Genomic DNA, 15909 nt, shown 5'->3' with positions numbered 1-15909 from the left:
AATAGACTGCCCATACATGTCAAGCAGAGTGCCTCTTTGGCCCTCTTCAAAAGGAATGTTGAAGATTGGATGGGAGATAGGAAATTCACCCCGGGGATCACTTTATCTGGCTGATACTTTATCCAGATCGCCCAGAAATATTTCAGGAAAGATTGATGCAGAGAATTTTTACTTTGATGTCATGGAAGTGCATCATTTTTCTACCACGAGACTTGATGAGCTAAGAAATCATTCAAAGACTGATCCAATTTTGCAAGAGCTCAATCACTTCATCAATGTAGGATGGCCTTCAGAAGCAATCCTGTGTACCGCCAGAAGTACAACCTTACTTTCTATACAGAGATGACATGCTGATGGAAGATGGTACAATTTTCAAAGGTCCAAAAGTTGTTGCTCCTAGTTCCTTACAGTGAGAATACATTCAGATTTTGCATTGTGGCTACCCAGGTTCCAATTCTACCAAAAGAAGGGCGAGTGGACCAGTATTTTGGCCTTCTCTAGCAAAAGACATTAACAAAGTTCTTTCTTCTTGTTCAGTATGCAACAGTACTTGTTCGCATTTGAAAAAAGAGCCACTTCAGCTAAGCCAAATTCTTGAACTACCTTGGTCGATAGTAGCAACTGACATACTTGAGTGGAACAGTCAACATTACTTAGTGTTGGTACATTCTTATTCGAACTGCTTTGAGTTCAATTTGCTACCTAACCTAACATTTGGTGGTGCTGTTATTACTAAGATAAAACATCATTTCTCAGTCCATGGTAGTTCACACCAAGTTATTTCTGACAATGGTTCTCAGTTTACCAGTGAATTGTTTCAGAGATTTGCTAAAGAGTGGGACTTTATCCATGTTACTAGTAGTATTGAATATTCTCAGTCAAATGGACTTGCTGAACGTGCAGTACAAAGTGCAAAGCAATTACTAGAAAGGTCAAAGCGTGACAAAACTGATATCTTCTTGAATTTACTTAATCTCAGAAATATACCCTGTGACAACCAACTAGGCTCGCTTGCTCAGAGACTTATCTAGACAAACAAGAACAACCTTGCCTATCAGTTCTGGTTGCTGGTGCCTAATGTAAAAACAGAGCAATCAAAGCCCCAACTTTTTAAGAAGTGTTCTTCTCAGAAGTCCAGCTATGATGAAAGGAACAGATTTCTTTGTCCATTAAAAGAAGGAGAGACAGTGAGGAAGCAAACGGCGAAAGGCTTTGATCAAATTGGTCAAGTGAGAGGTATATGTACCAAGCAGAGATCCTACTTAGCAGAATCGGAGGGTATAGAGTACAGAAGAAGCCACAGACATCATCTTCCTGCATCAGAAATGATATTGCAGCATCGTACTTGTGATACAGACTCTAGATCTCAACAACCTAGACAATATCAGTACCAAAGAACGTGTCGCAGTATCCATTCCCGTTCCTGATGATGTCCCAGATGTCCCCAATGTTGAACATTCCTTGAAGACAGTCCCCACTGCTAGATCCAATTTTGACTTTTGTTACAGGTTCAGGTCATATTTCCAGTTCTAGCATAAAATACACATTAACTTGGACACTGTAGAATTGCATGTGAAAAAATTATTTCTGTAAATTGCATGTCATTGAATACTGTCATTCCGTACAAGGACCATTTCTCAGAGGGAGGATGTAGATCAAGGGGTGTGTATGCACCTTTAAGAAGCATTGCCAAATGTAGGCACATGCAGATAAATACAGAGCACATGCAGGCAGCAGTGCCAATTTGAAAAAACAGCCAGACTGTTAACAAGTATGAATTTGGTAGTCAGTCTGTTTCTAAGTGTATTTAAGTTTGTTACAAAGCCTCATTTCTGATGTATTTGTGTGTAATAAAGCTGCTTGAACAGAACCCACGAATGTTTGTCTGTTTTATCCTGACCAGACGAGCAACAGTGGTCTCACTGATCTTGACTTATTGGGTCCTGCCTGTGAGCCATCCGGCAATCCAGCAAGTTAAGTAAGGATTTACACCTAGTTTAAAGAGCTTTACTTATTTACCAACATTATTTAAATAGAGCAAAATTTACTGGCAAGTATTCTTTTGACCGAATTAGCATAAATGAACTTTTCTATTTCACTATTTCCTCTATGTTTTACCTTGTTTTTGTAAATGTATTTGTCAGTGCAATAATGGAAGACTTCTGTTTTTTAGAACCATTTGTCTGTGTGAGCTAGACTAAAACACTTTCGTCCTCTGTAATTCTGAAACCAAATCTGATCATGGTTTAGACAAAATAATGAACTGGCTGTATACTGTTGAATTCAAGTTGGTGGCCTGTGTCCATTTCTACCATGGGATTCTTCAATGGACCTCTGTACGTTTCTACTGGCTACAGCACAATCACTGCTGATTTAGCTCTACAAACAGCAGCTTGATATCTTGATTCAGAATGAATTTACTATTTTTTTAATATTGTTTTTCATTGTACATTTCAATTTATTATACTGACCATCTTGGTGGGCTGTGCATATATAATGCTACATTTCTCTGTATTTCCATCTGTGTTTTCAGAACATAATCTCTTCATTTTTCTGTATTATTCAGAAATACGCACTGAAATTTAAACCTGAACTTGAAACAGGACTTTTCTCTGCCCTTTTTGACACTTTGAATACTTACTGTTTATAAGATGACTGCACAGTTGCTTCTTAGCTGCAGACATGTTCATAGTCATCAGCATGTAAGCTAAGTAACAGTGATACAAACTAGATGCAATTAAGAAAGGAAATGTACTGCAACTTTTTTCCTCTTCTCACCAGGTAGCCAACAGCTGGGAAATAAATTATGCAGGTACGACAGGATTGTATTCCTTATGCTCTACCAGCACTAACTGACTAGTGACAGTTGACCAATTTGCATTTATAACTTTTATCATCTTCTATGGAATGCCACAAATAAACCTAAGCAAAGGATCCCCAAGCAATTTATCCACTTGCTTTCCCCAAACACTGGCCTGATTACAAGATGGGATGTTGATGATTTAACAACCCTTGACAGAGTGCAGGTAATGCTGGGTTTACCAGAGCTGGAATGGTTTAATCACAAAGGCAAAACCCAAGTGATTGAAACAAGTCAGCCATTAGTAAACAGCATTACACAAACACAGTCATGGATTGCTGTTATTATCCACACACAGACTACTGCATTTTATACAATGTCATTATTTAAAAATAGAAATTGCTCACCTCTTTAAAATAATGGAAATGTATGTCTATTTTCAGCCATCTTCCATGGCTGGGGACAGCTTTATAACACATTGCACATTGGCACTTTTACATGCTGACCCCTTGCACAATGCACTATGGTAAATGCAGTTTTATACTTTTATTTTTTAGGACATGTCTCTTACTGTTTACGTGAGGGGATGTGTCACTCATCTTTCTCTAGTATAGATGACGAACAGGCAGGGTATTTCATTTATATGCTTTATTATATACAAACACATCAGGATGGATAGCCGCATTACAAAATATAAATGAACTGATTAACTGACAGACTACACATACATGCTTACATCTCAAGAGATTACTACAAAATGGCAGTCAGGCTAGCACGTGCTCAGTATTTATACACTGTGCAAGCCCCTAGAAAGCTTCTTAAAGCTGTACACAACACATACTGATATACATCCTTCCTATTAAATAGATTGTCTTCAATGAAATGACATTAGACTAACACATGCAATACTACAAACATTAGAAACAAACACAATGTTCATATCCAAGTTGCTGTGTATCTGTAACATAGTCTGGAAATACGATGTGATTTAGTAACACTGTATTCAGAATTGGATTTAGCAACAGGGACAGTCTTCAGTGAACAACTCATATCATGAACTTTTGGATTCATCTCAGGAACAGGGATATTTACTGGAATGTCCTCAGGAACTGGAAAGCTGGATAACTCACTCTGAGAAGAGTCTTTCTCACAGGCTAGGTGTTGTGGTACAGGCTCAGACACCAGCATCAAAATGTTTCCGATTCCGCCTAAACACTACTTTTTGTGATTCCACAATGTACGGTCTTGGCTCTGGGAAAAAACTCTTCACGATTCCAATCCGATCATAACCTTTGCATGTTTGCATTCTCACTGTCTCTCCACATAATGGATTAAGCGGTTTGTTGGACTTATCGTAATAAGATTTCTGGGATACATGTTTTTTTAACAGACGGGCTTTCACAGATCTGTTATTCTTAGTACTTGGACCCAACAAACTACTGTTGATTGGTAAGGTAGTTCTGGTTTGTCTCGACAGAAGGGTGAACCAAGATGTGTATTACAAGGAATATTTCTTAGATTATAGAGATTAGGGAAGACATTACTATTATCTTGTTTCGACTTCTCCAGTAACTGTTTCACACTTTGAACACCATGTTCTGTCAACCAATTTGACTGTGGATACTCAGAACTACTTTCTAACATGAATAAAGTCTCACTCTTCAGCAAATCTTGTGAATTGCTGACTATTAAACCATGTACCGTCAGAAATAAGTTTGTGCGGACTACCATGAACTGCAAAATGACACTTCATCTTAGTAATATAGTACTGAACACCAGGTTAGAAATAGGTCAATCTCAAATCAATTTGAGTAAGAGTCTATTCCACTTGAAAATGTCAGTGGCTACTGTCGACCAAGGAAGTTCAGGAATCTGGTTTAGCTGAAGTGGTTCCTTCTGTTGATGTGGCTTTGTACTATTACATACAGAACAAGATGAAAGTACTCTCTCAATGTCTTGTGACACAGAAGGCCAAAACACTAGTCCCCTCACCCTCCTTTTAGCAGAATCGGTTCCTGGGTGGCCACGATGCAAGACAGCAATATACTCTTGTTGCAAGGACTTTTGGAACATTTCATGACAATACCATTATCAGACAAAATCTCATCTCTGTAAAGAAAATAAGGTTGCACTTCTTGAGGGAAACTAGATTGCTTTGACGGCCATCCTTGACTGACAAAGTGGTTCAGCTTCTGTAAAACAGAATCTGAAGCTGTATATCTAAGCTCATAGAGACGTGTGGATGAAAAATTACTCACTTACATGACTTCAAAATCAAGCTTCTCATTCTCATGCTCTTCAGTGGTATTTATGGGTTATCTAGATAATGTATCAGCAAGATAAAGAAGCTTGCCTTTTGTGTAGACAAGACTGAAACTGTACTTCTGCAATCTCAACATCATATGTTGCAATCTGGCTGGAGCTGAATGCATAAGCTTCCTCAAAATAGCGACTATAGGTTGGCGGCCTGTTTCGATCTGGATCAGTCTACCATAAATGCAATCATGGAACTTCGAACATGCAAACACAATTGCCAAGAGTTCTTTCTTTATCTGGGCACACTGCATTTCAGTTTGGGTTAGAAATCTGGATGCATAGGCAATAGGCTGACCCTCAAAGAATAACTGCACCAAGAACAAATTTCAAAGCATCACAGGAAAGAGTAACTGGTTTCTCAACATCATAGTATCAAAGTGTTGGCAGACTGGCAATTCTTTGTTTCAGAACATCAAATGCTCTCTGGTGTTGTTCCAACCATGACCAGGATACACCTTTGTATGTCACCTCTCTAAGCGGTGCTGCTAGTTGGCTTAAATCTGGAATGAACTTGTCTATATAGTTAACCATGCCAAGAAAGCACTGAAGGGCTTGAACATTGTCTGGAGCTGGCATTTCAAGAATAACCGCTTGCTTTGAAGTATCTGGTTGTAAGCCTGAACTGGTAAACAAATGACTAACATAAGTGACTTCTTGTAACCTGAACTTAGGATTCAGCTTAAGATTCACTTGATGAGCTCTTTCCAGAATTTGAGGTTTCTGTCATGCTCAGCTTCACCATTACCTCCTACTAGAACATCATCTACTATAATAGCACAAGGATACCCAGAAAAATTTGCTCCATTGCACGTTGAAAGACTTCACTGGCAGAATTTATCTCAGATGGCACTCTCAAAAATCTCTACCTGCCAAAAAGAGTACTGAATGTAGTTAGCAACAAGGATTTCTAATCAATCAAAATTTCCCAAAATGAACTCTTTGCATCTAAGAAAGAAAAAGCAGTGGCATTTGGCATCAGTGTTGCAACTTCTTCGATTGTACACATTGGATGATGAGGTCTTTTCAGTGCCTTGTTAAAATCTTGTGGATCAATACATATTCTGATATCATCTGGGCTTTTCTTATGAGCTACAACCATGGAAGATATACCCATTCAATTGGTTCATCAACTGGACAAATCACACCTTGTTGCATCATTTTATAGAGCTCGGCTTTGACTCTGTTCTGCATAGCTACTGGAACTTTCTGGACTGGTCTGATAACTGGGCTGACATCTGGGTCTAAGTTCATGGAGTACACAACTGGAAGCTTGTCTAGTTTTTTCTTCTAAAAGATATCAGCATACGTAGAGAAAATATACCGGGCAAAATCAGAATAGTGGTCTTTCAAACTAACATGATGGACTTCCTTATTAAATGAAAGCAGTCTGATTTTCAAACTATCTCTGAGCCCTAATGATGACTAGAGGGTTCCTTTTGACCACATAAAATAAGTCATAGCTTCTTCCAGCAAAGCAACATGAAAGTACTACTGAACCTTCAGTTTGAATCTCTTCACCACCATAAGCAACAAGCTTCGCACACTGCCAAATCAAGCTTCTCAAACGTTTCTGCAGACATAACATTGCACTTTGAACCAGTGTCAAGTTTGAGGTCTATGAGAGCCCCATTTATCTGAACAGTACAAAATACTTCATTCTTTGCCAATAAATCTACTGCATTGACTGTTTCAAGAAGCACTGACACATCATCAACATAAAAAGTAGGGTCATAGCTTTCTAATTGATCAACTTTTCTTTGACTATTCCCTTTTAATAAAATGATGTGTGCCTTCTGATTTGCAAAACATTTTGAAATTATTCCACTTATTGCACTTGTGACATTGCTAACCAAAAGCTAAACATTTTTCCCTTTTAGGCTCATGACTTCCTCCACAATTACGACAGTTGGCTATGAAAATGGGTGGAGGCACCTGCTTTGAATTTGCTGACTCACTCTCATGCTTCATTGAGACTCTGCAGTTTCCAGAGCACACCTTGGAACTTGTCAGAAAGCAATGGGGTTTCCCAGTGAGTGTTGCAAGGTTTACAGTTGCAGCCATGTGCTTGGGCCTGCTTCGTTTAACCACATGCTGCATCAACATGGGCTTTAGAAGTTATTGGAATGGACATGTGCATCTCTCATTTGTAAGCATATTTGCATGCTTTTCTGTAAGCTTGTATATCTGACAAATCTCAGTGGCCTTATTCAAAGTTAAATCACTGTCATGAAGCAAAATCTTTCTCACAGCATAATCTTTAATACCACACACAAGTCTGTCTTATCAACTCATCCCTTAAATCACCAAATTTGCATCGTTTAGCCTTGTTTCTCAAAGTAGGTATACATGCTGCAAAAGTTGTACCAGGCTTTTGATCCCTTAAAGAAAATAAGTACCTTCCCATTGTAACATTCGTTTGGGGGTTACACATTTCTCTACATTTACATTTTAAGCACTTGGGGGTCTTCCCTTAACTCAACCAGTACAATTGTATGACAGTTTTCCCCTCTCTCCTGCAAAGACAGCAGGTGCATGCACAAATAAACGCTCCCATTCTACGGCTTCTGAACCAGCTAAATTAAGCAGAATAAATACCTTTGTATGATCATCTTTATCAGAAACTATAGCCGGTTTTAAAAAAATCATACTCTTGCTCAAACACTCTCCCGTTCTCTGCAATATTATTGTCAAACACAAGTGGAGTTGGTTTTTGAAATCCATTTGCCATGCCAACAAATTATGCCCAAACATACTGAAATAATATGGCCCTTGTAGTTATATAAGAACATTCACACAGCCAGCACTTGTAATAACATTCAAGTGCAGAAAAAACTCTTCAAAATACTTTACTTTTCGAAATATGCTTTGCAATGCCTGTATTCTGCGAAATAACTGTACTGTAATATTGCACAGCAAACGAACACTTCATACAGTTCAGACAATTTGAATAACTTTGATTAATGCGAAAAAGTAGTGCTTAATGAAAAACTGTGGTCATTTCTCTTATTTTATTCATTTTATGCGATTCTGACTATTTTAAAACATTTTCCATAGTTATTTCAAATTCTATTAATATGTCGCAGAATCAGATATTTCTGTTACTTAGAAATGCATTTAGAGTGTTATGAATGCCTAATTTCATATTTTGTAAATAAAAAAATAGCTTGAGAAAGTTTTAATACCTGAAACTAGTTTCTGACCTGTTTTGCGAGTTATACATGCAGTAAGGATGATTCACTCCTTTATATTCCTCCAATGTTAACTGAGTGTCTCTCGGTTTTGAACTGAAGAATCCGGATCCCCTTCTGGCACCATGTCCTTTTTAGACATGCCACTTCTGACACCATGTCGCTCGTTCTTCTTTAGTATAGATGACGAACAGACAGGGTAGTTTGTTTATATGCTTTATTACATAGAAACACATCAGGATGGATAGTAGCATTACAAAATATAAGCAAACATTAACTGACTACACAAACATACATGGCTTGCATCTGATTGCTACAAAATGGCAGTCAGGCTCACAAGTGCTCAGTATTTATACACTTGTGCAAGCCCCTAAAAAGCTTCTTAAAACTGTACACACACACACACACACACTAATCTACAGGATGCCTGTATGATTGTCAGATGCTCCGACCCCATGTGGAAAAATGGGGAATAGTGGTTGCGGGTTTGTGAATGGATGGATTTGTTTTTGAGGAGGATGTGCCTTCTACTTTGTTAGTGGTTACACTTCTTTTCTCCACTTAACCAAGTGGAGAACATGGCGGCTGTTCAACAGGCAGGCACATTTACTACTGTGGTTGCTGGATTTACACTAGGCACAATTACTGATTCCTCTGTTAAAGCAGCATGCAAGTTTTTGCATAAATATGTTTTACTTGTATAATGAACTTTAAACAATTTTTATATAGCAATAATTACAAGAAATAAATTGGCAATAGTCTGAACAAGTCAAACTGGCATGGAAAATCTATACTATATACAAAACAAAAACCAAAAGGAAGTTTAAAGGCAAAAGAGATGTAGTAAGTAGTATTAATGCTTATTCAGTTTCCTTACCTCAACCACCTGAGCATCATTCAGCCACTTACTTAGTACCTTCTGAATGAGCTGGAAAACCTGTTGCAACACCATCACCACCTAATAACAAAAGAATATTGATTTTCAGCTGTGCAGAGTGAAGAGAGCAATTTTGCATTCAAGATAACAATGCCTAAAAAATAGGAAGAAAAACAATCAGCTATGGACTTATCAACAGCTACCCCAATCCTGTGTTTATACAGTAAGAAATCATTAACATGCACTACTTCCAAAGCAACTACGTATGCAATAAATCTCAGAAAAATAACTTGCTCACTCATGTTGCAAAAACAAATGACAGCCAGAGACTGCTGTGTAGGCTGTTCCAGGAATTTTCCCTTCCCCAATGTTGTGCAACTGTGGAGTTGATATACAAGTTTGAAGGTGTAGGCAAGGAAAGATAGTTGTGCAAAATCTTGCCATAATCAGAGATGTCCTTCTCTTCCATGTTGCAGTATTCTAAACATTAGGGATCCTCCACCTGAGGCGACCCGAATGTCTGGCCTATATACAAAAGCCTAGCCTGGCTACTGCATGGTGCATGAGACGTCACACGTAGATACCATAAACCGTGGGCCATAAATCCGATATCCGCACGCACAGACCTCACAAATGAATGCCCCAGTCAGATGGCAGTCTAAGGGAAGCTGATCAGGATGTCTTCCAGAGAGGGAAAGTTAACTGCATATGAAGGAAATGCCTTAGAGGGGTAGGAAGGAGGGATAGGAATACTGCAACATGGAAGAGAAGGACATCTACAGTTATGGAAAGATTTTACACAACTATTCTATGTCTTTCTAGTCTCATGTTGCAGTATCCTAAACATGAGGGAGAGTACCAAAGCTCATTCTGTGTTTTGGGTGCTGGCAAAAGAAAGTACAGTTTTGTACCTACCATAAATGTAGATGTCCGATAGGTATGCATCTGCAGTCATCACATATGGGCTGTCCTGCCTCAGGCAGCCCTTTGGTCGGCCAGATTCCAAAGTCTGGGTCCTGCGTCGGCTGATGTCGCCCTTTCCCCGACGTCAGAGCGCCTGGGGTATAAAAGCGTCAGCTGACACCATCTTCCTCAGTTTTTCTTGCCCCAGATGCCCTCTAAGGAAGGCTAAATTTGGAGAAGTGCAATAAATTCCAAACATGCACAGAAATATATATGCATATATATATATATATATATATATATATATATATATATATATATATATATATATATGAAACAAATACACCATAACAGATAACCCCAGCAAGCTATGAGAGGGATAAGTACCCAATAAATACCACAGAGGGGAAGGAGGGAGGGTAAACCTGACTGCAGATGCAAACCTATCGGACATCTACATTTATGGTAGGTACAAAACTGTACTATGTCCTTCAAGGATGCATCTGCAGTCATCACATATGGGTAGAACACCATAGCCAATCTGGGGGTGGAGGATCTATGTAAAGGATGGTGTAGCTAAAATGCCTTGCAGGACTGCCATAGCAAAGCCTGCTCTGGATCTGGAATATAAAGGTAAATTGTAATGCTTGGAAAATGTATGCACGGAGCTCCATGTAGCAGCTTCTAAAATGTCCTTGGTAGCCACCCCTCTTAAGAAGGCTGTGGAGGTGGCTGTGGCTCTGGTCGAATGAGGTCTAATGTTAGCTGGCACAGCTTTTCCATGAAAGGAGTAACAAAAACAAATGCAATTTCCTATCCATTTAGAAATTGTCTGTTTTGAAATTGCTTTTCCTTGTGCACTAGCAGCATATGCTACAAACAGCTGGTCAGTTTTTCTGTAACTTTTAGTTCTGTCCAAGTAGTAGCGCAACTGTCTGTGTTATGTCCAGGGTGTGCAGAAGCTTTTCCCCTTTGTTTTGTGGATTTGGAAAGAAGGTAGGCAGGTGAATAGCTTGGTTTAATGAGACCCTGGATACCACCTTTGGCATAAATGAAGGATTGGTTCTCAAAGAAACTCTGTCTTGATGAAAGATAAGAAATGGCTGCACTGCCATGAGGGCCTGTAACTCAGATACTCTTCTTGCTGAGGTTATGGCCAGAAGGAAAGCAGTCTTCCAAGACAGGAACTGTAGTTCTGCAGATGCTGCTGGTTCAAAGGGAGGCAGTGTTAGTTTTTCCAACACGAAGTTAAGGTCCCAAGTAGGCACTGGTGGATTCCTTGGAGGATTAATGTTTTAATTCCTCTTAAAAACTGTCTTAGGAGAGGATGAGAGAAGACAGGTGGATCAGTGTTGTACTCTGTTGAAATTGCTGAAGCATGAATTTTAATGGAAGAGTAAGACAGGCCATTGTGGAGCATTTCTGCCAAATATTCCAGGATATGTGCCATGTTCATAACTTTTGCATCTAGGCCCTTTGAGGTGCTCCAGGTGTGAAATCTTTTCCATTTTGCTGAGTATGCCTTTCTTGTGGAAGGCCTGCGAGCTTCCATGATGATATCCTTCACTCTCTTGGATAGCTTATCCTGGTGATGAATCAAGGTATTTTCCAGGCAGTTAGTTGCAATGTTTTCAGGTTGGAATGCAGAGTTTTGTAATTGTGCTGTGTCAGGAGAAGCGGCCATTGTGGAAGAAGCCATGGTTTCGTCCGTGACATGCTCTTTAGCAATGGGTACCAGTGCTGTCTTGGCCAGTCCGGAGCTATCAGAATCGCTCTTGGCTGCTCTGCCCTGATCTTCAGTAAGACCTTGGTCATTAATGGAAGAGGTGGGAATGCATACACTGTTAGAGCTCTCCAGCTGAAAGAGAGGGTGTCCACATTCCATGCTTGTGGGTGGTATGTCCTTGAGCAGAATTTCTTCAGCTGATGATTGTGTGGGGAGGCAAAGAGGTCTATGTCCGGTCTCCCCCATGATTGTGTTACCTGATGGAAGATGTCTGGGTGCAGCATCCATTCGTGTGCATCCATGATGTTCCTGCTTAAGCTGTCCGCCAGTATATTGTCCTTTCCTGGCACAAACTGGGATTGCAGCTCTATGTTGAGTGTCAAGGAAAGTTCCCATAGATTCATTGCCAGTCTGCAAAGAGGGTAGGAATGGGTACCTCCTTGCTTGTTTATGTACCACATAACTGTGGTGTTGTCTGTCCTTATTAGCAGGTGGCCTTGATGTAGAAATAGCTTGAAGGCCTCGATTGCATGCATCACTGCCAGCATTTCCTTTTGGTTTATGTGCATGCGTAGCTCTTTTTGTGACCATAGTCCTTGAATGCACCTTCCCTCCATGTGCACTCCCCATCCGTGGTCTGAAGCGTCCGTTGTAATGGTTTGGCTGGCTATTGGTTTGCTGAAGGGCAGACCCCTGTTTGACTGGCTTGCTTGAGCCCACCACAGAAATTCCCTTTGAAGGCATGGGATGAGTGGTATCAAAGTTTCCAAGCTGTGACTGTGTTGAGTCCATAAACTCCTTAGGTACCATTGTAGTTTCCTCATATGTAGCCTTGCTTGAGGAATCAGAAGAGTGCAAGAAGCCATGTAACCCAGGGCCTGCAGGATTTTCCTTGCAGTCAGCTGAGTTTGTCTTGACAAGTTTTTGAAGTAATCCGGTAGTTGACTTTGTTTTTCTTCTGTGAGGAAAGCCATTTGGGTGGTTGTGTCTAGATTCGCACCCAGAAAAGTTATTCTTTGGGATGGTACAAGTCTTGACTTGTGAATGTTGACTGTATATCCCAAGGCCTGAAGAAGGTGAATGGCATAATTCAAGTGTTTTACCAAAGTTTGTTGGCTGTCCGCTTGTATAAGGCAGTCATCCAGATACGGGTATATTTGCATCCCCTGAAGTCTGCAGTGTGCAATTACTGATGCCAGGCATTTCGTGAATACTCTGGGTGCAGTAGATAAGCCAAAGGGCAATGCTGAGAATTGATAATGCTCTGAACCTGCAAGAAATCTGAGGTGTCTTCTGCAGCTTTGTCTGACAGGGACATGCAGGTATGCCTCCTTGAGGTCCAGAGTTACCAGCCAAGACCCCTTGCCCAGCATGGGAAGGAGTTGCTGTAGAGTCAGCATTTTGAATTTTGGCACAATGAGATAAGTATTCAGTGCGGACAAGTCGAGAATAGGCCTCCATTGCTTTTCTTTTCTTGGAACAAGGAAGAGTCTGGAATAAAATCCTTGGCCTTGTTCTGAGAGAGGAACCTTTTCTATTGCTGTCATTTGCATTAAGTTGGAGATTTGTTTCAAAGCCTCTGCCCTTTGATTTGGTGGCAGGTCTGGCATGCCTTTTCTTTTCAGTAATGTGTGGAAATGGAACCTGTATCCTTGTAATAATGTGCCAATTTTCTGAGAATAAGGAAAGCTTTCCGCCCAAAGGTGCTTCCAATTGAGCCCTGGTTGGTGGTGTCAAAGTAAAGTCATTGAGCCTGTCCTTGTGCAGCAGTTGTAGGCCCTGCACTAACTCTCTGGTTGGAAGGCTGCCATTGACATCCTCTGTAGGAGCCTCTAGCTTGCCCTCTACCTCTGGCACGCCTGTTCTTGCCTCTCTGAAATCTGTCTGTGTCTGGAAAGGACCAGTTCTTGGAAGGCCAATTTCTGCTGAATCTTGGTGGTTGGACTTGCATAAAATCTTTGACTGTTTGTACAGATTTTGCCTTTTCTTCAAATTTCTTTAAGACCTCCTGAGCAGTGGAGCCAAATAACTTTTGCTTTTCCAGTGGAGCATCCAGAAGCTTTGCTTTGACATGGTCTGGCAGAGATTGTTCCTTCAGCCAAGCATGCCTACGTATGACTGCACCTGTCATAGCTGACCTACATGAAGCTTCCAATGCATCATAACCACACTGCAAGAAATGGTTGCTAACCTGTTGAGAATTATGTACCAGATCCTGAAGTGATTTGTGATCTAGGGGTTCAGGTGAAGACAGTTTTTTATGCAATTAATCTAACAAATACTCTTGGTACTGTATCATATGAAATTGACAATTTAAAGCCCTCATAGAAAGGGTAGCAGAAGTATACACTTTTTTACCCCATTGCTCTAAAGCCCTGGACTCCCTTTCAGAGGGGAGTGGATTTTTTGTAGTGACAGCTGCAACCCCTTTAGGGCCCTGGGAAATAGCTTCTGGATCAGCAGAGTGGGCCTTGTAAAGGAAAAGATGTGATTCCGGGACCCTGTAATACTTATCGGGTTTGGCAGGACCGGAGTGAGAGTGTCAGGGGTTGTGCTAGACTCAGAGTACACATCATCAATGACATTCAAAACAGGGGGAATAGCCAAAGGTCTATGCTGAGGCAAATGCAAGAAGGTCCTTAATCTCTTCCTGGAATCATAGAATTCCTGGCCCTGCCATTGGAAATGCTCCCTCATAGTGTGCAGAGTTTCCCCAAAGGACAGCTCTTCGGGAGGGGAGGCCGAAGGGATAGATTCCTCTGCATCAGAATCCTCGTAGGCTGAAAAAGCCTCCTCCTGGTAGTCCGAGAGAGCAGAGCCATCAGAGGCCTCATCTGAGGAGTGGGGATCAGAGGGCTCAACCCTGGGCCTTTTTTCTGTAGGAGGTTGAGAGCCCCTGTCCGGATGAGACTGTGAGCCCCTAATTAATGAAATAAGGTCCTCTGATAGACTAAGGATCTGAGAACCTGTAGTGGGTCCCTGAGGGATAACCCTGGGAGGCATAGATTTTGAGTGTTTAGCAGTTTTAGCCCTTGAGAATGCCTTAATAGATATGGATGCAGGAGGCCTGGCTGCACCACGTGCTGGTGTAGTTTTGTCTAAGGGAATGGTGTTGGAAGGTTCCTGGACACCAGATTCTAATGGAGATTCAATAATCGATACAGTAGGGGCCTCCGGGGCTCGGTGGACAGAAGTACCAAGGACTCGGTTTCAGCCCAGACCGAGACACTCGCGGTAGGCCTGGCCGTGGTTTCAGCCGAAACCGTGGACCGCGTGCGTCGGTCCTTGTCCTTCCATTTCTTTATTAAATGTGATGTCGGAGTCTCCGATGGCATATTGTAAGCAAAACTAGCCCCAAAAAATTCCTCTGCGAACTTCGCCCGACGTCTAAGAGTGCGTCGGTTGAAGGAAGCACAGGCGGAACAGGCCGAGACGTCGTGGTCTGGGCCTAGGCAAGGTAGGCAGTAAGAGTGGAAATCCTTATGAGGTATTTGTTTCCCACAAGTTAAGAAATTATTAATTTTATCTGACATCGACTGAGGCAAGAAAGAGTCCCCAATGGGGTACTTAACTTTTGAAGTCTTCAGTTTAGCTGAATTACAGGAGCTGGCCGACCGGCACTTGCGAACTGCTTCTGCTTCGGGCACCATGCGGCAAGAAAGACTGAGGAAGATGGCGTCGGCTGACGCTTTTATACCCCAGGCGCTCTGACGTCGGGGAAAGGGCGACATCAGCTGACGCCGGACCCAGACTTTGGAATCCGGCTGACCGAAGGGCTGCCTGAGGCAGGACAACCCATATGTGATGACTGCAGATGCATCCTTGAAGGACATCCTTCTAAGAAACCATGCAGGATGTCTTTAGCAAAGCCTGCCCTAGCCTTGGAAATACAGTCCAGCTTGTAGTGTTTAGTGAAAGTGTGGACTAAAGACTATGTGGCTGCCTCTAGGATAGTGGCAGTATCTAAAGCCCTGGTAGAGTGGGCCTTCTCAGCGCAGAGAAGGTGTTTGCCATGGAAAGAGTGGCAGGAGGGAATAGTTTTGGAAATCCATGAGAAACTGTTTGTTTGGAGACAGCTTTCCCCAAAGCCCTAGGATGA

At 41.3% G+C, this 15909-nt stretch overlaps 1 protein-coding gene across 1 annotated transcript in view; it reads right to left on the bottom strand.

The window, feature by feature from the left end:
- The window catches only part of IPO13 (importin 13), a gene marked incomplete in the record, with an annotated part of 1347960 nt that overhangs the window by 348792 nt on the left and 983259 nt on the right, over positions 1 to 15909 (bottom strand). Inside the window, 1 exon segment of the mRNA XM_044085442.1 lies at positions 9182 to 9262. Coding sequence (XP_043941377.1) covers positions 9182 to 9262 — 81 coding nt within the window.

This window comes from Protopterus annectens, chromosome 10.part0 (assembly GCF_019279795.1).
Source record: "Protopterus annectens isolate FY-2018-M chromosome 10.part0, PAN1.0, whole genome shotgun sequence".
In the NCBI taxonomy this organism is placed as follows: domain Eukaryota; kingdom Metazoa; phylum Chordata; order Ceratodontiformes; family Protopteridae; genus Protopterus; species Protopterus annectens.
Note: the sequence above shows the minus strand (reverse complement) of the source record. Positions and strands in the feature narration are given on the sequence as shown.